Source organism: Thamnophis sirtalis, unplaced genomic scaffold (assembly GCF_051295495.1).
Source record: "Thamnophis sirtalis isolate CommonGarterSnake01/CBP01778 unplaced genomic scaffold, rThaSir2_p1.2 scaffold_5, whole genome shotgun sequence".
Lineage (NCBI taxonomy): Eukaryota > Metazoa > Chordata > Lepidosauria > Squamata > Natricidae > Thamnophis > Thamnophis sirtalis.
In genome coordinates, this window is record NW_028261385.1 from 3080609 (window position 1) to 3106190 (window position 25582).

At 47.1% G+C, this 25582-nt stretch overlaps 2 protein-coding genes across 2 annotated transcripts in view; one reads left to right on the forward strand and one right to left on the reverse strand.

Moving 5' to 3' along the window:
• The window catches only part of UBE2R2 (ubiquitin conjugating enzyme E2 R2), a 70094-nt gene extending 67363 nt beyond the window's left edge, over nt 1-2731 (reverse strand). The window contains exon 1 of the mRNA XM_087715248.1: nt 2109-2731. Within this exon, the coding sequence (XP_087571374.1) occupies nt 2109-2285 (177 nt within the window). The 5' untranslated portion in view covers nt 2286-2731. The remainder of the gene's footprint in view (nt 1-2108) is intronic.
• A 6817-nt stretch (nt 2732-9548) lies between these two features.
• The window catches only part of NOL6 (nucleolar protein 6), a gene marked incomplete in the record, with an annotated part of 95865 nt that continues 79831 nt past the window's right edge, over nt 9549-25582 (forward strand). The window contains 8 exon segments of the mRNA XM_087715314.1: nt 9549-9575; nt 12991-13221; nt 13454-13570; nt 17692-17871; nt 19312-19480; nt 20993-21127; nt 22512-22675; nt 24680-24800. Of these exon segments, the coding sequence (XP_087571440.1) occupies nt 9549-9575; nt 12991-13221; nt 13454-13570; nt 17692-17871; nt 19312-19480; nt 20993-21127; nt 22512-22675; nt 24680-24800 (1144 nt within the window).

Here is a 25582-nt window from a genome sequence, read left to right on the forward strand (position 1 = left end):
GGGAGCTAAGAGGACCAGACAGAGCCCCTCCTCTCTCATTGAAATGCGGGGGGGGGGGGAACAAAGCAAGAAGAAAAGGCCCCCCCTGAATGACGGGAGACCCTCGTTAAAATGGGGGAGGGAAGCGGGGAAACAGTCATGAGACGCGGAGTGCAAAAGCAGGGAGGCCCCCATAAAAAGCGGGGTACAGAAGCAGAGAAGCTCTCATGAAAAGTGGGGAGTCAAAGCGGGAAGACCACCATGGAAAGTGGGGTGCCAAAACGGGATCCTCATGTAAAGAGGATCGCATTAAAAACAAGGTGCCAAAGCCATGAAAAGTGCGGGGTCAAGCCAGAGAGACCCTCACCAAAAGTGGGGAGATCCTCATTGGAAAGCGGGGTGCAAACCCGTGGAGTCCCTTATGAAAAAAACAGGAGGCCTCCTTATAAAGAGGTGGGGGGGCTGGGGCAAAGTGGGAAAAAGCCGTGAAAAGTGGGGAGCCAACTCAGGAAGACCTCCCTCAGGACAAGCTAGGAGACCCTCATTAAAAAGGGGGTGCAAACTCGGGGAGGTCCCTAAAAGAGGGATTGCAATCCTGGAAAAAATGGGGAGACCTTCATGAAAAAAGAGGGCTGCCACAGTGGGGTGGAAAACCGGAGAGACCCTTTTGAAAGTGGGGGAGAACCCTCAGGAATGTTGAGGTGCAAAGGCAGGGAACCCCCCCCATGAAAAGTGGGGAGACCCTCATGAAAAAGCGGGATGCCACAGCGGGGAGACCCTGAAAAGCGGGGTGCAAAACCAGAGTCCTTCAAAAGTGGGGAGACCACCATGAACAGTGGGGCACCAAACCAGAGACCCTCCTCCCATGAAAAGTGGAGGGAGCCTCATTAGAAAGCGGGGTGCAAACCCAGGAAGGCCCTTGTGAAAAAAGGGGAGAACGTCATAGAAAGCAGGGTGCCAGAGTGGGAGTCTCCTTAAAAAGAGGATCGTCACAGCGAGCAGAGCGCCAGGGAGAGCGGGGGGCAAACCCAGGGAGACCCTCATGGAAAAGGGGATGCAAAACAGGAGAGGCCCCCAAAGCGAAGTTGTATGCAAACCTGGAAAAATGGGGAGACCCTCATGAAAAAGAGAGGTACAGCAGCAGCGAGAGCCTCCTTCAAAAGCGGGGTGCCGCACTCTTGAAGGTCCATGAAAAGTGGGGTGCAAAACCAGAGACTCCCTCCTTCAAAAGTGAGGAGACCCTCATGAAAAGTGGGGTGCCAAACCCTTGAAGACCCCATGAAAAAATGGGGAGACCCTCATGAAAAAGAGAAGTACCACAAGAGGGAGAGCCTCCTTCAAAAGTGGGGAGACCCTCATGAAAAGGCAGGGGGCAAAAACCTTGAAGAAACCCCCCCCCGCTCAAAAACAGGGGAGACCCTCATTGAGGATGCAAACCAGGAGGGGACCCCAAAAGGGGAGGGGAGGTACAAACCCGGGAAAGTGGGGAGACCCTCAATAAAAATCAGGGTGCAAAACCAGCGAGTCCCTCCTTGAAAAGTGGGGAGATCCCCACGAAGAGGTACCACGGGAGGGAGACCCTCCTTCAAAAGCGGGGTGCCAAACCCTTGAAGACCCCACCCATGAAAAAGTGGGGAGACCCTCATGAAAAAAGAGAGGTACAGCAGCAGCGAGAGCCTCCTTCAAAAGCGGGGTGCCGAACTCTTGAAGGTCCATGAAAAGTGGGGTGCAAAACCAGAGACTCCCTCCTTCAAAAGTGAGGAGACCCTCATGAAAAAGCGGGGTGCCAAACCCTTGAAGACCCCCATGAACAAATGGGGAGACCCTCATGAAAAAGGGAATGCAAACCAGGAGGGGATCCCCAAAAGAGGGAGTTTGTGCAAGGAGACCCTCTTTAAAAAGCAGCAGGGGGGGGTAGAGAGACCCTCATGCTAAAAGCGGGGTGCAAAGCTAGGGGGAGACTCCCTCCCCCTTGAAAACCGGGGTGCCAAACCCTTGAGTGTACCCCTACCCAGAAAAGACCCTTCCTCTCATTTACAGCCTCCTGCCTTGTGGTCCCCCCCCCTTAGAGATGGGGGGGAAGGGAGGGGGTACGTGTGGGGGGGCGGGGCGTGGGGGCGGGGCCTCACCTTGAAGTAGCCGCCCTCGTAGAGCGTGTTGGGCGGCCCGAAGATGGCCACTTCCCAGTTGTAGAGGTCGGACTCGTCGACCAGGGTGATGCGGAAGCCCTCGACCGGCTCCTCCTGCAGCCCCTTCAGCTCCAGCATCAGCGCCTTCTGCGAGCTGCTCACCTGCTGCTGCGCCATGGCGGTGGCGGACGAGGACGGGGGGCACCAGGCCCGGGAGGGAAGCGAGACGGGAGCCGCTCAGGCCGGGCAGGGCCTGGCCGCGGCGGGCCAGGCCGGGCCAGGCCGCCCGGCCCGCCCGCCGCCGCAGCAGCCGCCGCCGCCGCGATCCTCCTCCTCCTGCTCCGTGGGGGGAGGGGAGGGGGAAGGGGGGAGGGGGGGAAGCGGCCCTGGGCGAGGAAGGGGGAGGGGGGGGCAACGGCGGACGAGCGCGGCCTCCGCCACCGAGCGAGCCCAGCCGCGGGACCGCTTTCGCTCCCCGCCTCCTCCGCCGCCGGGGCCCCCTCGACGCCGCGCTCTCCCCTTTTGTGACGGGCGACGCCGCTCCGCTCGTTCACTCGGGGCCGTCCGTCGCTCGCGCCCGCTGACGGGAACGCGCACGCTCCGCCCGCCCCCACCTCCCTAGCCTTGACTTCCGCTTCCGCCTGCCTGCCTGCAGGCGCGCAGGCCGGGGCCGGCCGCCTGCCTTTCGGGCGCACGCGCGCGCGCGAAGGCGGCGCCTCGGGCAACGGGTCCCACCCCCCTCCCGGTGACGTCAGGCGGCCTTGGCAACGCCTCTCGAGTTGACGTCAGAGGCGGCTTTATTGGGAAGGGTTTACCAGAGCTGGGCTGAGCACGCTCTCGTGTTCTCTCGCTCTTCCCCTCTCCTTAACCCCGCCCTCTACCGTTATATCATTGGTTGCCTTCTAAGCTTAAGTCTCATGGGCCACGCCCTAAAGGGAAGGGAGTCCCTCTCTCTCCCTCTTTCTCTCGTCCAATGCTTAGCCTTACTCCCGCCCTCTAGCGTTATATCATTGGTTGCCCTCCTAAGCGTAACTCTCCTCGATCCCGCCCTAAAAGAGAAGGGACCGTTCGGCCATTGGCCGCTGCTTTTTAAAAGGCAATCAGCCTCTTTCAGGGATTCGCTGGCTGCCGGCTCTGTTGTCCAAGTTCTTTGGCGGTGGGCAGGCCTTTAGCGGCTCTTAAATGGACGGAACCATTAAGACTTTGGAAAGGGGAGGGGAAGTTAACCGAAATGCTATTTTCAATGAAAAAGAGGACAATTGCTGAGTGCTGATTTATTAGACGTTGTTTCTAAAACACTTTGCAATAATTAAGGTGGGAAATGAATTGCCATGGAAGGTGCAATAATGTATCAATTATATATATTGTATATATACAATATGTAATTGCACCTGCCAAAGTAGGATGGATCGCGCGCGCCTATCTGTCTGTATATGTATATACATTTCCCTGTATTTATATACATCTCCCTTTATTTATTTATCAGCACAAATACAACACATATACATTTATGTATACACACATATATACATATACATTTTATATATTTATATACACAAACATACATTATATGTGTGTGTGTGTGTTTTAATTTGTGCTGATAAATAAATAAAGGGAGACTAGTATAGATCTATTTCAAGCTATTTAGCTCTCATCAGCTAGCCATACCCTTACTGGGATTCGAACCTGGGCTGTATTACATATTAGGCAGGCTTAGTGGCTAACACAACTGCCTAATATGTAATAGAGCACAGGTTCAAATCCCAGTAAGGGTATGGCTAGCTAATGCGAGCTAAATACCTTGAAATAGATCTATACTAGTCTCCCTTTATTTATTTATCAGCACAAATGCAACACAAATGTAACAAAAAGGTAACAGTAAAAATAATGGCTTTCGGTCTGGATGGTCTCTTGAGATGAGCCGATAGACAGAGAAAAGAAAGCAGTATGCTTCCTCCCATATTTGGGCATACCAGGGGTTGTGACACAAAATTATATATACATATACATACACACACAGAGACACACATATACATATATGTTCTGACCCACCTCCTTTGCTCGTTCAAAGACGACAGGCAGACAGACTTAAAAGGAAATAACTTTTATCAGTCCTCGGCTCAGACTGGCTGCGAGCCCAAAATAAACATAAATAATGTCTCTGGCAAGAAGATAACGGAATGCAAAACCAAAGAGCTATTACAGCAACACCAGGTTTACAGAAAGAAAGCAAATCACTTCTCCAAGTGCCTCTCACAAACAAACCACGACCAATGAACGAGGAACCATGAACGAACGACGAATGTTGACTTCTGCAACCAGGGCGTGGCACCATCAGTCCTTTTATCTCCAGAAGACCACACTAAGGAGCCCCCGCTGCATTGTTATTCCTGCATCCCGACTCAACTCACAGCAAACTTCTGATGAGTCACAACACATATATATATACATATATACATATACATTTAATATATACATTATACATTATATATGCACACAAATAAACCCACACACACACACAAATATACACACACACACACATATATATATATATATGGTTTTTTTTATTTGTGCTGATAAATAAATAAAGGGAGACTAGTATAGATCTATTTCAAGCTATTTAGCTCTCATCAGCTAGCCATACCCTTACTGGAAATTGAGCCTGGGCTATATTACATACTAGGAAGAAATCTTAGCCATTAGGCCACAGGCTCTTATCCGTTATCAGCAAAGCCAGGGTGAAAGGTATCTATTAGATTTTTTTACAACCCCTGGTAAGCCCCAATTATGGGAGGAAGCTAACTGCTTCCATCATCTGTCAATCGGCTTGTCACAAGAGTCCATCACGACAGAAACCCAATATTTTTACTGTTGCCTTTGTTATATTTGTGGTTTTCTTTTTATTTGTGCTGATAAATGTGAAGTAGTGTTAAGGGAATCACTGCAGTTATTAAGTTAGTGATATGGTTGTTAAGTGAATCTGGCTTCCCTATGGATTTTGCTTGTCAGAAGGTCACAACAGGGGATTGTGTGACCTCGGCACACTGCAACCCGTCATAAATATGAGCCGGTTGACAAGCATCCAAATTTTGATGACGTGACCATGACGGATGCTGCAACGGTCGTCAGTGTACAAAACAGTCACATGTCACTTTTTTTTTTAATGTTGTCATGACTTTGAACGTCACTAAATGAATTGTTGTAATACACACCATGTGTACAGTGGTTTGGGAGGTTGGTTGATATACTGGGCTCTCCGATCATGGAAACATGCTTGGTATTGGCTTTAAGATAGTAAAGCCAATAGAGCTGAGGTGGCGCAGTGGTTAAATGCAGCACTGCAGGCTACTTCAGCTGACTGCAGTTCTGCAGTTCGGCTGTTCAAATCTCACCGGCTCAGGGTTGACTCAGCCTTCCATCCTTCCAAGATGGGTAAAATGAGGACCCGGATTGTTGTTGGGGGCAATATGCTGACTCTGTAAACCACTTAGAGAGGGCTGAAAGCCCTATGAAGCGGTATATAAGTCTAACTGCTATTGCTAGTACTGTGATGGAGAACCTATGGTGTGTGTGCTACAGGTGGCACAAGGAGCTATTTCTGCCGGCAGGCGAGCCATCAACTCCACCGTGTGTGCATGCGCCGGCCAGCTGATTTTCAGTCTTCCGGAGGGCCTCCGGGAGAGGCTATTTTCACCCTCCCCAGACTCCAGGAAAGACTCTGGAGCCTGGGGAGGAGGAAAAACGGGTCCAACGGGCTAACCAAAATTTCCAGTTGGCCTGTTGGACCTGTTTTTTGCCCTCCCCAGGCTCCAGAGGCTTTCCTGAAGCCTGGGGAGGGCGAAAATAGCAATAGCAGTTGGACTTATATATACCGCTTCATAGAGCTTTCAGCCCTCTCTAAGCGGTTTACAGAGTCAGCATATTGCCCCCCAACAACAATCCGGGTCCTCATTTTACCCACCTCGGAAGGATGGAAGGCTGAGTCAACCCTGAGCCGGTGAGATTTTAACAGCCGAACTGCAGAACTGCAGTCAGCTGAAGTAGCCTGCAGTGCTGCATTTAACCACTGCGCCACCTCGGCTCTGTGAAAAGGGACTTCCCCCAGAAGAAATAAGCAAGCTCAGCTTGGAGGTGAGTAGTGCAGTGTGTGTGGGGAAGCGTATGTGTGTGGTTATGCACGTATGCACATGTGGGGACATGCTTTGCATTATGGGTGCCAGCATGCATGCGTGCCCTTGCATTTTTGGCACACCCAACAACAAAAATTTTCTGCAACACTATGGCTGCTTGTAAATTGTAATATATCCAATAAACTGCAACTAAACAAACTAGGTCTTATAATTATGGCTTATACAGTAAACTATGGCATCTTGTAAATTGTATTGATGAAAGAAACGTCCTTCTGGGTTCAGCTCCAAGTGGGGAAAAAGACACTGGAGACATGGAGGCTGCTTGGAAAGAAGGTTTTAATGGTGGACAGGACCACATGGCTTGAACTCCTGAACAGAAAAGGGGATCACATGCTTCAATGTTGGTGGAGAAGAAGAGAAGGGCTGAGGGAGGGGCTTGCTAGGCTTTTTATACCCTGTTTAGTCCCACCTCTCTGTTTCCTGTTCCTGTGTAAGAAATGTATTCTGATTGGTTGTCAGACTCCCATGGGGCCATGCAGGGGCTACTCTCTAGGCTGTGTTTTGAATACAGGTATGGATGAGTTCTCAGATGCCATGTGGTCAGTTGAGTAAAGGGCCAATATTATCATGCATTCCTGTAGCTGCTGGTGAAGTCTTTATTATGTAAAGTGGACTAGTTTGGTCGGCTTAATGGCCCATTAACAGTGGGGATGGGCAGGAAGCTACAGGCAACTATCCTGTCTTTTAAAACATGTTTCTTTCTTTTCACATCCAGAGAAATATTCTGCCTTTTCAATATTTCCTAGGATATTTCATTTTTCTGGGAGAAGGCTGGATGATAACTTCCCACAGTAAATTATGGCTTATACAATAAACTATGGCATCTTGTAAATTGCACTGTATCCAAAAATTACAGCTAAACAAACTATGGCTTTTTATAAATTGTGATTTATTTAATAAACTGAAACTAAACAAACTATGGCTTCTTATCATGATGGCTTGTCCAATAAATTACAGTTAAACAAGATATGACTTCTTGCAAACTTTGATTTATTTAATAAAGGGCAACTAAAATATGGTTTCTTATAATTGTGGCTGATCCAAGAAATGACAGCTACCGTAAACAAATTATGTCTCTTTGTAAATTGTGATTGATCCAACTGTGGTTTATACAAAAACTACAGCTAAAGAAACTATGGATTCTTGCAAACTGTGATTTATCCAATAAACTGCAACTAAACAAACTATGGCTTCTTGTAACTAATGAATCCCTCAAAGAGAGCCATGGATGGAGACAGGAGGTTCGGGCACTTGTGGGATAGTGTACAAAAAGTCATAGGGGTGGGTGGGTTTTTCCATTCTTCACACCCATTCCTTGGGTGTGAAAAGGGGTGAGGCTGCCATTGCACACCTGTGGGACCCCCGCAAACAACTCTTTTTCTTAAAGCAAAGCCAAGGCTGCCATCTTCTGGACCCCAGAGAAACTGGCATTTAGTAGGAAGACCACCAAAACAGGGGCCTGCAATCTTAAACACTCAAAAGAGCCATTTGGACCCGTTTTCCACCGAAAAGAAAACATTGGGAGCCACAAAACCCTTTTGACATTAAAATGAAGATAACATTGCATGTATCAGGTTTTTTTTTTTACCTTTATGCTATGCTACGAGGTGGCGCAGTGGTTAAATGCAGCACTGCAGGCCACTTCAGCTGACTGCAGTTCTGCAGTTCGGCTGTTCAAATCTCACCGGCTCAGGGTTGACCTCCATCCTTCCGAGGTGGGTAAAATGAGGACCCGGATTGTTGTTGGGGGCGATATGCTGACTCTGTAAACCGCTTAGAGAGGGCTGAAAGCCCTATGAAGCGGTATATAAGTCTAACTGCTATTGCTATTGCTATAAAAAAAATCAAATAAGAGAAAACACATTTTTATTACTGCACGCAACAAAAACATTTTGAACTCTGAAATAAAAGATGCTGGGTTGAAGGTTACTTTCAAATAAAATACTCAATGAGTATTTGAGTCCTTGTATTTATGAAGTAAAAAGCCGAAGTTAAATTATCCACCTGCTGCTGATGAAAGAAATGTCCTTCTGGGTTCGGCTCCAAGTGGGGGAAAAGACACTGGAGACATGGAGGCTGCTTGGAAAGATGGCTTATTGTGGATAGGACCACATGGCTTGAGCCCTGAACAGAAAAGGTGATCATATGCTTCAATGTTGGTGGAGAAGAAGAGAAGGGCTGAAGGAGGGGCTTGCTAGGCTTTTTATAACCTGTTTACTCCCACCTCTCTGTTTCCTGTTCCTGTGTAAGAAATGCATTCTGATTGGTTGGCAGACTCCCATGGGGCCATGCAGGGGCAACTCTCTAGGCTGTGTTTTGAATACAGGTTTAGTTGAGTTCTCAGATGACATGTGGTCAGTTGGGGCCAATATTATCATGCTTTCCTGTAGCTGAAGTGGAGAAGTCTTTATTATGTAAAGTGGACTAGCTTGGCCTTCTTAATGGCCCATTAACAAGGTGGGGATGGGCAGGAAGCTACAGGCAACTATTCTGTCTTTTAAAACATGTTTCTTTCTTTTCACATCCAGTGAAATATTCTGCCTTTTCAATATTTCCTAGGATATTTCATTTTTCTGGGAGAGGGCTGGATGATAACTTCCCACAGTTAGAAATATGAATATGAAAATATGAAAGAAAAATGTATGTATGTATGTAAAATCTTATTAGATTTATATTGGAATATTATATGTAATATTCTATTACAATGTAATTATTACTTTAACATTAGAATTGTTAAAATCTACAAGAAGGCAAAAATCGAAGAGCAAACTACAAAAGCAGAATATGCATGCTGATAAAACTGTAAAATTATATTATATTGTCATTTTTTGTGTTTTTATCTGTTTGTACTTGTTTTTGTTCTTTTCCTTGGTTTTTCCCCCCCTTTTTCTTTTTTCCTTTTTTTTAATTTGTGGTTTTTGAAACTTGAAAATGTTCAATAAAAACTATTTAAAAAAAAAAATAATTAAAAATTAAATTAAGTGGTCACGCTGAACCCGGAAGTCCCTTCTCCAGAAACAGAGGGCGAGGTTGGACCTCTCTTCATTTTCCTACTTCTAGACTGAACCGTGATCCCTTATGCGCGTTCCGGCAAAACTTCCCTTGCGCTCTCAACCAAACCTCCAAAAGAGGGCGGGTGTAAACGACGCTAACCTATCAGAGCCCGAGAATGATTAACATATTGGCCGGAAGACGGAAGAAGCCGTACTCCACGTGGTTTTTCCCTTTTTTTTTGCCGAGTTCCACCCACATGGCTGCCCGAGCTGATCGGCAGAAGGTGGGTTGCGGCTGAGCGGAGCGCGGTGGGATGAAATAGATCGGGGAGAAGCAATGCTGTTATGGCTCCCCGGGGAGCTTCGCCCGTCTCCTCGTCGGACTGCAACCCCCATCATCCACGGCCGGAGTGGTGATGGTCAAGGGCGATGGGAGTTGTAGTCCGGGGCTGCGCGCAGTGTCTCCCTCCCTCGCTTTCTTTCAGGGTTTGGGGTGGGTGGGGTGGGGTTGGAGATGGGGTGGTGGTGGTGGAAGACAATCTTAGTTTGGCTCAACTTGGCGAGAGCTTGATCTGTTGAACTGTAGGGTTGGACTAGAAGACCTCTGAGGTCTCCTTTTGTTATTCTATTGTTATTGTTGTTATTATTTTGATGCATCTCAGCGTCTCATCTTTGGGGTGTAGCTAATTTTGGAAGAGGGGGAGAGGGACATTTTTCCTCCCCCCCCCCAAATATTTTTGCAAAATATATAGAATAGAAAAGAAAATATGGAATGGAAATAGAATAGAATGAAAGAAAGAAGAATAAAATAGGAATTGAATTCCATTCTTTATTGGCCAAGTGTGATTGGACACACGAGGACTTTGCCTTTGGTGGGGGGGGCAAATGCTCTCAGTGTACATAAAGAAAAATAAAATAGAACACATTCATCAAGAATCATAAGATACAACACTTAGTGATGGTCACGGGTTACTAATAAGCAATCTAATCATACTAGGAAACAAATAAGACAGTATAAATCGTAAAAATACTAGCAACAAGGTTATAGTCATAAGTGGGAGGAGAGAGGGATGAGAAGAAGAATAGTAATACAGTCTTAGTAAATAGTTTGACAGTGTTGTGGGAATTATCGGTTTAGCAGAGTGATGGCGTTTGGGGGAAAAAACTGTCCTTGTGTTTTGTTCTGGTGTGCAGTCCCCTATAGCCTCATTTTGAGTGTAGGAGTTGAAACAATGTCCAGGATGCGAGGGGTCTGTAGATATTTTCACAGCCCTCTTTTTGACTCCTGCAGTGTGCAGGTCCTCCATGGAAGGCAGGTTGGTAGCCATTGTTTCTTCTGCAGTTCTGATCATCTTCTGAAGTCTCTCTCTGTCCTGTTGGGTGCAGAACCAAACCAGACAGTGATGGAGGTTCAGATGACAGACTCAAATCATTCCTCTGTACAAAATGGATTTGATTTATGCTGCCTCCTGTTTCTTGCAGCAGCTCAGGTCAGGTATCTTGCCCCGGCTCCCCCCAGAAGCCACTTGTAGAGTAGATTTGGCCAAAAAGCCACTTTGTGGGGTTTGGTGGCTGCAGATGGACCAGGGCTTATCTTTCCTTTCCATTGCCCTGTTTCAGGATGCTTCGTTTCCTGCAAACCTGGGATGCCTGCTGGCTTCTCATTCAAACGAGACTCAAAAAAAAAGGATCTTATTTAAGTTTAATCTTTTACAACAGAATAACAGGGTTGGATGTCCCAAAGGTGCCTTTTTTCAAGAGACAACTGGACTTTCTCTCTCTTTTTTTTTGATGAAGTATACTTTTTATTTTCTCTTTTCATAACATATAATCACATGTATACTATTATATAGCCAATATCCTATTGTAGTAAGTAGTAATTACATCAGTTCCTCTTGTCATCAACGCCCAGAAAGATAAAAACCCATTATTAGCTCTTCTGCTCTCCATTCATTTCTTTCTTCTACCTCTCTCCTACCTCCTTTCTTCCCTCCATCATCCTTTTCTACTCTACTACTTCCCCTTCCTTTCTCCTTCACCTCTCTCTTCATTCCACTCCTTATTCTCCTCATCTTCCCCTCTCTCCTATCCCTCTCTTCCTATCTTTCCTCTCTCCTCTGCTTCCCACTCTTCCTCTCATTCACTTGGTGTATTTCAGCTTCTGAGCAAACTCCATTCTATGTTGATGGTATTTATGCTTCCATATCAATATACTTAACATATCCTAGTTTTAAAGAAAAAATAAGAGAAGACAGTATACATGTGCAATCATATTACTTTAAAATCTAACACCCCTCGTCAAGCCTAATATTCATCCCTCCCTCCCTCCCCCCCACCCACCCCCCAGCCTTCCCTCCCCCGACTTCTTTTTTCTTTTGAAGACATTTCACTTCTCATCCAAGAAGCTTCTTCAGCTCTGACTGGATGGTGGGGAAGGGAAGGATTGATACTCCTTGCAGACAGCTGGTCATTTGCATCCTGTTTAAAAAAAAGTTTTTTATTTTGTTTTCCCATCACCTCTCTTACATCATTAATCTTACAGTGTGTCATCTGGGTACAGTTTTTGTGTTATCAAATTCAACATACATCATTTTAATATATATGTTTATCTTGCCTTTACATTTCATTACCTTTTAAGTCAACTCCTCCCCTCTAATTCTGACCCCCCCCCCCGATTATTCAGTTTTCTATTTCTTTTTGCGTATATTCATTTTCTATCCAATCATAAAAACATCCCCATATCTTATAATACAGTCATTTGCATCCTTTTAGAGGGTCGTTGAGGCCACTTGGAGGTTTATCTCTGTCCTCAGGGTCACCTGAGTGGTGCAAATGGTTCCTGTAGTCTGCAATTTTTTTCCTCTGGAAATCCATTCCGACTCCCAGACCATTCCAAGGGTCTTCATCTCAAATTGCATAGCTAAAAATTTGTAGAGATTCTCCCATCTCAGAAGCTTCTTTAGCTCTGACCAGATGGTGGGGAAGGGAAAGATTTATATTCCTTCCAGACAGCTGGTCATTTGCATCCTTTTAGAGGGTCCTTGAGGCCACTTGGAGGTTTATCTCTGTCCTCAGGGTCACCTGAGTGGTACAAATGGTTCCTGCAGTCAGCAATTTTCTCTCTGGAAATCCATTCCTATTCCCAGACCATTCCACGGGTCTTCATCTCAAATTGCATAGCTAAAAGTTTGTAGAGATTCTCCCATCCCAGAAGCTTCGTCATCTCTGACTGGATGGTGGGGAAGGGAAAGATTTATATTCCTTGCAGACAGCTGGTCATTTGCATCCTTTTATAGAGTCCTTGAGGCCTCTTGGAAGTTTATCTCTGTCCTCAGGGTCACCTGAGTGGTGCAATTGGTTCCCGTAGTCTGCAGTTTTTTCCTCTGGAAATCCATTCCTTCTCCCACACCATTCCAAGGGTCTTCATCCCAAATTGTATGGCTAAAAGCCTGTAGAGATTCTCAGTCCTCCAGGTCATGGTTGTCCCAAAGGTGCTTTTTCTGGAGGCAACTGGACTGTCTGGTTTTTTTCTTTTGAAGACCTTTAGTTTCTCATCTCCTTAACAAATGACCAGCTGTCTGCAGGGAGTGTAAATCCTTTCATTCCCCCACCATCCCAGACCAGGTATCAGGACTGTTAAAAGACAAAATCTTTATGGGGGCGAATAATCCTCTTCATTGTTGTTGTTGTTACCTGCAGATGTTACCTGAAAGTGACGAGGGAACTAAAAGTCCGGAGAAGGAAGAGAAACAAAATGGCATCCCTAAAGAAGAGAAGACAAGGGGAAAGAAACGGGCCTCTTCTTCCGAAGGCCTCTTGCAGCCGGTGAAATTGGGCAAAAGTGAGCTGTACAAGGTGCCCACCAATGAAGAGCTGAGCCACCTCAAGGAGACCGAGAACCTGTTCCATTCCAACCTTCTGCGCCTGCAGGTCAGTTCGGGTTGGGAAATTGGGAGGAGGAGTCAAGCGGGGACCTAGCTTGGAATCCATGCGTAAACGGCGTAAACTCGAACTCTCCCAAGATCACAGCCAAAGCAACTTTGGCAGGGGGAACCGGAAGGGCGATTCCTATAACGAAAGGGAGATCTAGAACATTTTGATGCCCCCCCACCCCACCCCCGTGAATGACCTCTATTTCTTGCATTTTTCTCTCCATCTGCAGATCGAAGAGCTGTTGAAAGAGGTGACCCTCAAGGAGAAGAGGAAGCAGCGGATTGATGCCTTCCTTCATGAAATCAGCGGCATGCTCAACAACGTCCCGGAGGTTCCCGCGAGAGATGTATGCTTCAGATCTGTGTGGTTGACAGCATCTTGAGATATGTTCTCTGGAGGTTCTTGAGGTTCTCCAGGGCATGGTTGTCCCCAAGGTGCTTTTTTTCCTTCCAAGAAGCAAGTGGAGTTTTTGGTTTTTCTTGGAATGGAAGGAATGGAATGGAATACGGAATAGAATAGAATAGAAATATGGAATAGAATGGGAGCAGAATAGAATAGAAAAGAAATATGGAATGGAATGGAGTGGAGTGGAATAGAATGGGAGTAAAATAGAACAGAATAGAAATATGGAATGGAATGGAATAGAATAAGAAATAGAATAGAAATATGGAATAGAATAGAAATATGAAGATAGAATAGAAAATGGAATAGAATAGAAATATGGAATGGAATGGAGTAGAATAAAATAGTATAAGGAATAGAATAGAAATATGGAATGGAATAGAATAGAAATATGGAATAGAATAGAAATATGGAATAGAATAAAACATGAAAATAAAATAGAATATGGAATAGAATGGAATAGAAATGTGGAATAGAATGGAATGGAGTAGAATAGAATAGAATAAGGAATAGAATAGAAATATGGAATAGAATAGAAATATGGAATAGAATAAAACATGAAAATAAAATAGAATATGGAATAGAATAGAATAGAAATGTGGAATAGAATGGAATGGAGTAGAATAGAATAGAATAAGGAATAGAATAGAAATATAGAATAGAAATATGGAATAGAATAGAATATGAAAATAGAATAGAATATGGAATAGGATAGAATAGAAATATGGAATGGAATGGAGTAGAATAGAATAGTATAAGGAATAGAATAGAAATATGGAATAGAATAGAATATGAAAATAGAATAGAAAATGGAATGGAATAGAATAGAATAACAGAGTTGGAGGAGACCTTGGAGGTCTTCTAGTCCAACCGCCTGCTTAGGCAGGAAACCCCACACAGATAGGATATGACATCATCTCTCTGGAACTATCAAGGAACATAACCCTTCTATTCCCCACCATCCAGTCAGAACTGAAGAAGCGGCTTAGATGAGAAGGGAAACATCTTCAAAGAAAAAACCAGAAAGTACAGTTGCCTCTTGAAAAAAAAAAAAGCACCTTTGGGATTCTCACCCAAGAAGCTTCTCCAGGTCTGACTCTGAGCTCTTCAGTCAGAACCGAAGAAGCCTCTTGGACCAGAAGTGAAACGTTTTCAAGGAAAAAAAAAACTCCAAGAAAGTCCAGTTACCTTTTGGAAAAAAAAACCACCTTTTGAGACATGTTTCCTGTGTATTTCCAGATTTGGGATCCTTTCCCTGCACAGACAAGGGTGTCGACTAACACAGTGTTTCTCAACCTTGGCAACTTGAAGATGTCTGGACTTCAACTCCCAGAATTCCCCAGCCAGCGAATGCTGGCTGGGGAATTCTGGGAGTTGAAGTCCAGACCTCTTCAAGTTGCCAAGGTTGAGAAACACTGGACTAACAGACCCAGGAAAAGCATCTTCAGGAAATTTAAAATCCCCAAAGCTGTTCTGACCGAGGCTTCCTGGGACAGTAAAAATCACCCGCTTAAGTCCCAAAACCCCTTTTTAAAATTTAAATGGTTGTGAACTATGTTCATTCACAGCCTGTAAGGATTCACGATCAGTCTGTAAAGAGTCCTACAGAAGTCTGCCACAGTCTTTCAGAGTGAGGCTGATAAGCATCCGCCTTCCTCGCCCTTGAACCGCTGCCAGAGACCTCATTGCCAAGTAGTTTTGCAAGGCCAGCGGATTGCCACGCTTGCATGCGCGCCAGAAACCCAGGAGAGGAATGGGTGACGCCGCGCACGCCAGGCAACGTGGCTCCTCCGTGCACCACTTTGGCCTCGTGTGGCATAGGTTCGGCCATCACGGATATAGGAGGTGGCTCGTTTTCTATTCAGATCAGGAACTTAACGAGGCCACAGCATTGTAATCCCATCCTCCTGCAGCACACTGCCGGCCACGCCTGGGGTCTCAAGACAAAATCATACGATGAATGATTGAGGGGGACTAGCCCCTTGAGGGCGAACCTGTAGCACATGTGCCACAGGTGGCACACAGAGTCCTCTCTGCTGGCAGGTGAGCCATTGCCCCAGCTCAGCTCTACTGCACGTGCGCCTCCTGCCGGTCAGCTGATTTGTGGGTCTCTGCTGTGCATACGCAGGGTGCGCCCTCCCCCTGTGGCCCATTTTTGGTCCCAGAAAGCTTCACGGAGGCCTGCTAGGCCCAAAATGGGCACGGGTGGGGGGGGTGGGGGGTTCCGGTGTATCCCCCCCTCCCACAGCCCATTTTTGGTCCCAGGAGGCTTCAGGGAGGCTTGCTAGGCCCAAATGAGACACACGGGGGGGGGGGCGATGTGTTCCCCCCCAGCCCATTTTTGGTCCCAGGAGGCTTCAGGGAGGCTTGCTAGGCCCAAATGGGACACAGGTGTGGGGAGGTGCGATGTGTGGTCCCCCCCCCCCAGCCCATTTTTGGCCCCAGGAGGCTTCAGGGAGGCTTGCTAGGCCCAAATGGGACACAGGGGGGTGGGTGGCGATGTGTGTCCCCCCCACAGCCCATTTTTGGCCCCAGGAGGCTTCAGGGAGGCTTGCTAGGCCCAAATGGGACACAGGGGGGTGGGTGGCGATGTGTGTCCCCCCCACAGCCCATTTTTGGCCCCAGGAGGCTTCAGGGAGGCTTGCTAGGCCCAAATGGGACACAGGTGTGGGGAGGTGCGATGTGTGGTCCCCCCCCCCCAGCCCATTTTTGGCCCCAGGAGGCTTCAGGGAGGCTTGCTAGGCCCAAAACAGGGCATGTGGGGGGGGGAGGTGTCTGGCGTATCCCCCCCCCCTCCCACAGCCCATTTTTGGTCCCAGGAGGCTTCAGGGAGGCCTGCTAGGCCCAAAATGGGGTGCGGGGGGAGCACATGCGCAGTGGGGTGGGGTGCACGGGTGTGTGTGTCACACACACATTGCATTATTGGAATGGGCATGCGTATGTGTGCACGCACCTTCAGCATGCAATGAGAAAAAGCTTCACTGGACTAGCCTATCCAAGAGAAGAATTAGGGGCGAGGGGGACACATGATAAGTGTCTTCTGCGTCTTGAGGGGCTGTCACTAAGGGGTCAACCTGTTCTCCAAAGCACCTGAGGGGGTAGGAAAAGAAGCCACGGGTGGAAAGCCCCTCCAGGTGGAAATCCAAACTAGAAATAAGGAGGAAATTCCTGACCTTCAGAACGATCCATCCATGGAACAATTTGCCTCCTGTGGTAGCTCCATTGTTGGAGGTCTTCAAGAAAAGATGGGAAAAAGGAAAATTGAACATAAAGTGCAGATAGAAGATTTCACTGGGATTGGCAGAGGAGAAGATCTCCCAAAAAAAGAAACCACAAAATAATAAGGAAAGGAGGAGAACAGGGAAAACCCTGGGGAAAGTTACTCGAATAATAAAAGTAAATACTCTGAAGAAGAGATACAATAATCACAAAAATAGGAAAAGGAAAAAGAAGTTAGGGGAAAGGGGGAGAGGAAGGAAAAGAATTAAAACTGGAATTTTTGAGAGCCCAAGAGAAAATGGTTAAAAGAGGAAGAAGGGGGAAAAAAAAACTACATTAGCAGACTAAAGAGAATAGTAGCAAGTTTGTTATTGTGATGTAACTAATTAAGAAATAAAGAAATGATCGTATATTGTTAATTGTTGAAATTTTTTGAAAGAAAGGCTCTCCACGCTTAAATTGAAGTATTTTATGCTGTTTATAGCAAAATACACCAATGGGAAAAAATAAGAAAGGAAAATTTGGTGTAACTTTGAAGGGGCAATTGAAGATATTGTTGATGTATTAAGAAAAAAATCCTATAAAGATGAAAAGTAAAGGAAGAGAATAATTTGGCAAAAAGTGAAAACGAAACTATGATGTAAAAAAGGAGGATGTAAATGAGAGGGTGTAAAAGAAAAGACAATGCTTTGTTCCTAGAATATGTATAATTTGTATTAAAAAATAAAAAAACATTGAATGGAAAAAGAGAAAATATGGGACAACCATTTATCCAGGATGGGATGAAGACTCCGGCTTGATCTTGATTCAGCGATAAAAAGGTGGATTCTACTTTTTGCTTTTCAGATCACTGACCAGTCTTGGCTCCCCAGGGGAGTGAAAGTCCCTATTCTGCAGATTCCTTTTAAGGTGAAGGGCAAGTTCCATTTCCTGCCCCCAACGCAGGTGAAGGTGGTGGGGAGTTACCTGCTGGGCACCTGCGTCAAACCGGAGGTGAATGTGGATGTGGCAGTGATCATGCCCAAGGTGAGTGGCCCCAGGAGGTTCCTTTTTAATTCTATTGTTTTTATTTATTTTTCGCCCCATCTTTATTAAAATTTTTTTTTTTGTAAAGAAGGTGACAAACATATCAATGCTCCTTCTTCCACCTCTATCCCCCCCACAACAACAATCTTATGGGGTGGGGTGGGCCAAGAGAGGGGCTGACTCAAAATCACCCAGCCGGCTTTCATGCCTAAGATGGAACGGTTCCACCACAAAACCGCTCTCGACTAAACCACGCCCGACTAAACCGTGTCGCTGATGTCATCAACAGGGCGACAACAGTGCGGAGAGAGAAGCACGCTGTAAACGCTAAACCTAAAATTAACCCCTAAACCTAAACCTAACCCCCCTAAACCTAATCCTAAATCTAACCCTAAACCTAACCCTTAACCTAATCCTAAACCTAACCCTAAACCTAATCCTAACCCTTAACCTAACCCTAACCCTTAACCTAACCCTAAACCTAACCCTTAACCTAAACCTAACCCTAAACCTAACCCTAACCCTTAACCTAATCCTAAATCTAACCCTAAACCTAACCCTTAACCTAATCCTAAACCTAACCCTAAACCTAATCCTAACCCTAACCCTTAACCTAACCCTAAACCTAACCCTAAACCTAACCCTAACCCTTAACCTAACCCTAAACCTAATCCTAAACCTAACCCTAAACCTAACCCTTACCTTAACGTGAATCGGCTTGCTTTCAAAGCGCTATTTAAAGCGCCCTTCTTTCTCCGCGCTGGCTGTTGTCGCCCTGTTGATGACGTCAGCGACGCGGTTTAATCGGGCGCGGCTTAGTCGAGCGCGGTTTTGATGGGTCACGGATGGAACAAGGACTCACCTTCTGGTGATTGGCCCAAAGTGTCCCCTAGGTGGTTTTCGTGCCTAAATTAGAACTAGAACTCACAGTCTGCTGGTGATTGGTCCAAAGTCCCCTACATCAGTGGTCTCCAACCTTGGCAACTTTAAGACCTGTGGACTTCAACTCCCAGAGTTCCTCAGCCAGCAAAGCTGGCTGAGGAATTCTGGGAGTTGAAGTCCACAGGTCTTAAAGTTGCCAAGGTTGGAGACCATTGCCCTACATGATTTCCGTGCCTAAGGCAGGACTAGAACTCCCTGTCTCCTGGTGATTGGCTTAAAGTCACTCCACGGCCTTTGATGCCAAGGTGGGTACTAGAGCTCACGGTCTCCTGGTTTCTAGCGTGGTGCCTTCACCATTTAGACCAAACAGATAGTAAGGCGGATAATAACATTGGGAAGACGATCTCAGCAAGTAAAGGGATATTTCATGCTGGTTGGTTCTTCTGTTTTCTTGGCCATGCTTCTACAAAACTCCCCTAACTGATGTCTCTCACTTAGCAACATAAATTTGGGGTCGTAAGTCGAGGACTACCCGAAAACGGTGTTTGTGTTTTTTAGGAAGTCTTCCAAGAGAAGGATAACCTTAACCAGCGCTACCACCGCAAGAGGGCCCTCTACCTGGCCCACCTGGCCCAACACCTGGCCGAGACAAACCGCTTTGGGAGCGTGGCCTTTACTTACCTGAACGGCAACCACCTGAAGCCCCTTGTGCTCCTCCAGCCTCAAGGTGAGAGGGGGGAGCGAAGGATTCTGCACACACCTCGCTAACAGTGAGGAAGTCAAAGAACTGTGGAGAGGAGGAAGCCGGAAGTCTCCTTGGCTGGCTGAACTGTCTTCTTGTTTTGACCTCCTTTCTTCCCTTCCTCCCTCCTTGGCTCATTCTTACCTCCCTCCTTCCTTCTTTCCTCCCTCCGTCCGTCCTTGACCCTTACTTCCCTCCCTTCTTCTTTCTTTCTTCCCTCTATCTCTTCCTCCTTGATTCATTCTTCCCTCCTTCTTCCCTTCCTTCTTTCCTTCCTCCATCCCTCCCTCCTTGACTCTTCCCTCCCTCCTTCATTCTTTCTCCCTCCATCCATCCTCGACTTCTTCCTCCCTCCTTCCCTCCTTCCTTGACCCCTCCTTCCTTCCTTCTTCCCTCCCTCCCCCTTCCCTCCATCCTTGACTCCTTCCTTCCTTCTTCTTTCCTCCCACCCTGACCCCTCCCTCCCTCCCTCCTTGACTCATTCTTCCTTTCTTCCCTCCTTCCTTCTTTCCTCCCTCCATTCTTGCCCATCCCTTTCCTCCCTCCCTCTCTCCTTGAGTCATTCTTCCCTCCATCCCTCCTTTCTCCCTCCCTCCATCCTTGATCCTTTCCTCCCTCCATCCTCCCTTCTTCCCTCCCTCCATCCATCCTTGACTCTTCCCTCCCTCCTTCATTTTTTCTCCCTCCCTCCCCCCTTTCCTCCATCCTTGACTCCTTTCTTCCTTCTTCTTTCCTCCCTCCCTCCCTCCTTGATTCATTCTTCCTTTCTTCCCTCCTTTCCTCCCTCCCTCCCTCCTTGAGTCATTCTTCCCTCCCTCCCTCCTTCCTTCTTTCCTCCCTCCCTCCATCCTTGACCCTTCCTTCCCTCCCTCCTTCCTTCCTTCTTCCCTCCCTCCCTCCCCCTTCCCTCCATCTTTGACTCCTTCCTTCCTTCTTCTTTCCTCCCTCCCTGACTCCTCCCTCTTTGACTCATTCTTCTTTTCTTCCCTCCTTCCTTTTTTCCTCCCTCCCTCCATTCTTGCCCACCCCTTTCCTCCCTCCCCTCCCTGACTCCTCCCTTCCTCCCTCCTTGAGTCATTCTTCCCTCCATCCCTCCTTCCTTCTTTCCTCCCTCCCTCCATCCTTGACCCTTCCTTCCCTCCCTCCCTCCTTCCTTCTTTCCACCCTCACTCCCTCCTTCCCTCCATCCTTGAGTCCTTCCTCCCTCCTTTCTTCTTTCCTCCCTCCCTCCCTCCCTCGCTGTCAGCGCCAGGCAGGCCCGCATCCAAGTACTAACCCATCCTGCTTAGCTTCCGAGGCTTCATAACCTCAGTTTCCCACCACTGTCAACAATTCCCATCATTTGGTTTTTTAAAAAAAGACTTATTTCAAGATAAAGCCCAAAGCCAAACAGACCGGACTCTGATTGCCTCTCTCTCTCTGCATTTGTGTCCACATTGCTAATTCTCCCTTTCTTATTCTCTTCTCCTTCCTTTTCTTCTCCATCTGTTGTTGTAGGGAAGGATGCAAAGACGGTGACAATCCGCCTCCATGCCTGCCCAGCCCCGGGGGTCTTCCGGCCCCTCCGTTTGCACCCCAGCAAAAACAACGTCCGGACAGCTTGGTTCACGGAGAAGGACTCGCCTGGCACAGGTAAACTTCGAAGAAGCTCAGGTGGCCTTTCCCAAACGTGGCCACTTTAAGATACGTGGACTTCCAACTCCCAGAATTCTGCCTGGGGAATTCTGGGGAGCGAAGTTCACACGACTTAAAAGTTGTCGTGGTTGAGAAATGGTGATGTAAGGCAGGGGTCTCCAACCTTGGCCACTTTAAGACTTGTGGACTTCGTTAGGGGTACCTCCGTTGGGAGACAGAAAGTAGTGCAGCGGAATGTACAGCTAGAGAGAAAGAATGTTGCTAGTAGAAACACACGGATAGAGTTTCAGACACTGCCAGTAAAAACAAGTAGCTTTACTACTGATAATTGCTTCACAAGCAGTGATAGTAGATATTAGTCCAAACACAATTCAAAGAACAAACAATAGCTTACTGTCGCAGTTCACCTTCCAGTCATCAAGTCATCAAGTCATCAAGCATAGGACAAGCAGAGAGAGAGTGAGTGAACTCTCCTGACTCCTCCTTATAGTAAAGTTAATTACACCTGATAAGTACATCCACTCATTTAAAGCAACAATGACCATTTGTCGTTGTAGATAGATATATATTGCCTACCCAACACTAGGAGTATACTCCCAACGGACTTCAACTCTCAGTTCCTCAGCCAGCAAAGCTACCCAAAAACTGGTACACGGTGGCTCAGTGGCTAAGATGCTGAGCTTGTCAGTCAGAAAGGTCGGCAGTTCAGCGGTTCGAATCCCTAGCGCCGTGCAATGGAGTGAGCTCCCATGACTTGCCCCAGCTTCTGCCAACCTAGCAGTTCAAAAGCATGTGAAAAATGCAAGTAGAAAAATAGGGACCACCTTTGGCATTTAGTCATGCCGGCCACATGACCATGGAGATGTCTTCGGACAGCGCTGGCTCTTCAGCTTTGAAATGGAGATGAGCACCGCCCTCTAGAGTCGGGAACTACTAGTGCATATGTGCGAGGGGAACCTTGCCTTTATTTACGATGTCCAGAGTCTGAAGTTGACAGCGCAGTCCTCAAAGTGACTTATTTGAGGACACCCTAAGATAGAACAGAGTAACAGAGTGGGAAGGGACCTTGGAGGTCTTCTAGTCCAACCCCCTGCTCAGGCAGGAAACCCTACACCATTGCAGACAAATGGTTGTCCAATCTCTTCTTAAAAACTTCTAGTGTTGGAGCACCTACAACTTCTGGTGGCAAGTTGTTCCACTGATTAATTTTTCTCACTGTCAAGGATTTTTTTTTCTTAGCTCCAGGTTGCTACTCTCCTTGATTAGTAACCGGTTTCCATGCTCTTGCTAGTTGCTCCAGCTAGACAGGAAGTCTGTCTGAAGCATCCTTTGTCCTTTGCATCCAGGTGAGATGGTCCTCAACCTCTTTGCTTCGTTCCAGGAGTCGCTGAGCCCCCCACCCCCCATTACAACAACTCCATTTTGTGGGACCTGGTGATGGAGACCAACCTGCTCTACCTCTCCGAGGCAGCCAGCGCCTTCCGGGGCTTCCAAGACGGGGTGGCCCTCCTCAAAGTTTGGCTCCGCCAGCGAGAGCTTTCTCAGGTAAACTGGCTGACTGGTTGAAATTGCTCAGAGCACAAGGAGCTCTTTGGTGGTTCCTGTCATAGAGGAAACTGGCAGCTGCCATATTTTTCGGAGTATTAGACGCACCAAGGTTTTGAAGAGGCAAATTTAAATAAAAAAAAGTTTTTGCACTCTGCAAACCTCCCAAAAACGGGCCCAATTTCCCCCCCCCCCCAAAAGGGCATTGAATAACCCTTAGGAAGCTCGTAGAGTGCTCCTGGGGGGGGGGTGCCCCACCCAAAACGAGCAAAAAAAATGCCCATTTTTTGCATTTTTACCTGAAAGACCGCCTCCTGCCGATTACCTCCCTCAGACCGATTAGATCTCACAGGTTAGGTCTCCTCCGGATTCCATCTGCCAGCCAATGTCGGCTGGCGACTCCCCGGGGGAGAGCCTTCTCTGTTGCAGCTCCAGCCCTCTGGAATGATCTCCCTGTCGAGATCCGGACCCTTACTACCCTCCCGGCCTTCCGCAAAGCCACCAAGTCCTGGTTGCTCCAGCTGGCCGGGGGACCTGTGAAATATCCAGCCCCACGGAAATTGTGAATGTTGTGTTTTTAAAATGTTGTCTTTGTCTATTTATTCCCCTTCCCTTGTCTATTGTGAGCCGCCCGGAGTCCTTCGGGAGTGGGCGGCATACAAGACAAATAAAATCAAATCAATCAAAATCAAATCAAAAACAGGCTCATTTTTTGTCAAAAAAAAAAAAAATGGCATGGATAGCCTGTAAGGAGGCTTATAGAGTGCTCCTGGGGTCTTGGGGGGCGGGGGGCAAAATTGAGCAAAAAAAGGCCCATTTTTTGCTCATTTCTGCCCTCCCCAGCCCCCAGGAGCTCTCTGAAAGCCTCCTAAAGGCTATGCACGGCCATTTTTGCGAAGGGGGCGGGGCTTTGGGAGGCAAAAAAATGCTGTATTCAGTGCATAAGACGCACCCAGATTTTCAGCCTCTTTTTTGGGGGGGAAAAAAGGTGCGTGTTCTACTCCGAAAAATACGGTACATATCTTTATTTATTAATTAAATTTATTTATTTATTAAATCGATTTATAGGCCCGCCCAATCCTGGAGGACTCTTTGTTTCCACTTGCCATTATAGTTGGTGGGGGAGATATACCCTTTGAATGGGTTAGACCTGGCTGGCGGGGTTCCACCACAAATCCGCGAAGCCCTTATCCGCGGAGACATAAGCACGAAGACTAATTCGCGCCGTTCGAAGCGCTAAGGAAAAACGACCCTACCGCGATGACATAATCGCGGAGGGCAAATCCGCGCATTCCCAAGCACTCAGTACCCTAAACCTAACCCTAAAACAAACCCTAAAACAAACCCCTAAACCTAATCCTAACCCTTACCTTAATTGAAATCGGCTTTCTGCCGCGGCGCCGTTTTAAAGCGCCCTTCTGTTGCCGTGCTGCTGTCGCGGCGGTGATGATGCGCGGTGATGACGTCGCGGCTTTAGTGATGTGCTTATGTCTCCGCGGATAAGGGCTTCGCGGTTTTGTTGTGCCACGGGCTGGCGGGCCACCTCAAGGTCCACGGGCCCGATTCGGCCGGCGGCAGCCCCGCTGCTTAGATCTGGTCTGCAGGTCGGCCTGGAAACAGCAAAGGACCGGTGCCTCTGGCAGCGAAAATGGAGCTCGGGGTGAGGTGGGGGTACACATGGCCCCCCCTGCGCCCCGTTTTTGGCCGCGACCACCTCCTGCAGTCTTCTGCCAGTGAACAAACACATACACAATCCCCAAACCCCCCCCCCCCCCGAACTCTGTTTTCACTGGCAGAGAACTAGCAAAACAAACTGAAAACAAAAGAAAAAATAAATGTTTTCCCCTTTTGCATTTGAGCCTGTAAGAAGGGACAGGAAAGGAGAAAGGAGAAAGACAAAGGAAAAAGAAGAGAAGATGGGAAAAGAGCAAGGGAGGAAAAAGAAGGAAAGGAAGGAAGAAGGGTGTGTTTGTGTTAACTTTTCACTTCCTTCACCATTTCCAGGGTCTGGGATGCTTTAATGGCTTCATGGTCTCCATGCTGGTCGGACACCTCCTGGCCACTCACAGGATCAGCAAGATGATGAGCGCCTACCAAGTGCTGCGAAACGCTCTCCACTTCTTGGGTAAGTTGCACAAAGGTTGCACCTGGCATTACTCCCTTCTCCTCCCTCCCTTCTCCTCCCTCTCTCCAGCCCTTCTCTGAGCTATCTTCCTTCTTTTTTTCTTCCTTTCCTCCATCACTTTTCTTTCCTTCCTTCCTTTTTTCTGTCTTCCTTTCTTCCCTCACTTTTCTTTCCTTCCTTCCTTCTTTTCTTCCTTCCTTCCTTTTTTCTGTCTTCCTTTCCTCCCTCACTTTTCTTTCCTTCCTTCTTCCTTCCTTCCTTCCTTTTTTCTGTCTTCTTTTCCTCCCTCACTTTTCTTTCCTCCCTTCTTTCTTCCTTCATTCCTTTTTTCTGTCTTCCTTTCCTCCCTCACTTTTCTTTCCTTCCTTCCTTCCTTCCTTCCTTCTTTCTGTCTTCCTTTCCTCCATCACTTTTCTTTCCTTCCTTCCTTTTTTCTGTCTTCCTTTCTTCCCTCACTTTTCTTTCCTTCCTTCCTTCTTCCTTCCTTCTTTTTTTCTTCCTTCCTTTTCTCCATCACTTTTCTTTCCTTCCTTCCTTTTTTCTGTCTTCCTTTTTTCTGTCTTCCTTTCCTCCCTCACTTTTCTTTCCTTCTTTCTTCCTTCTTTCCTTTTTTCTGTCTTCCTTTCTTCCCTCACTTTTCTTTCCTCCCTTCCTTCTTTCTTCCTTCCTTTTTCTGTCTTCCTTTCCTCCCTCACTTTTCTTTCCTTCCTTCCTTCCTTCCTTTTTTCTATCTTCTTTTCCTCTTTCACTTTTCTTTCCTCCCTTCTTTCTTCCTTCATTCC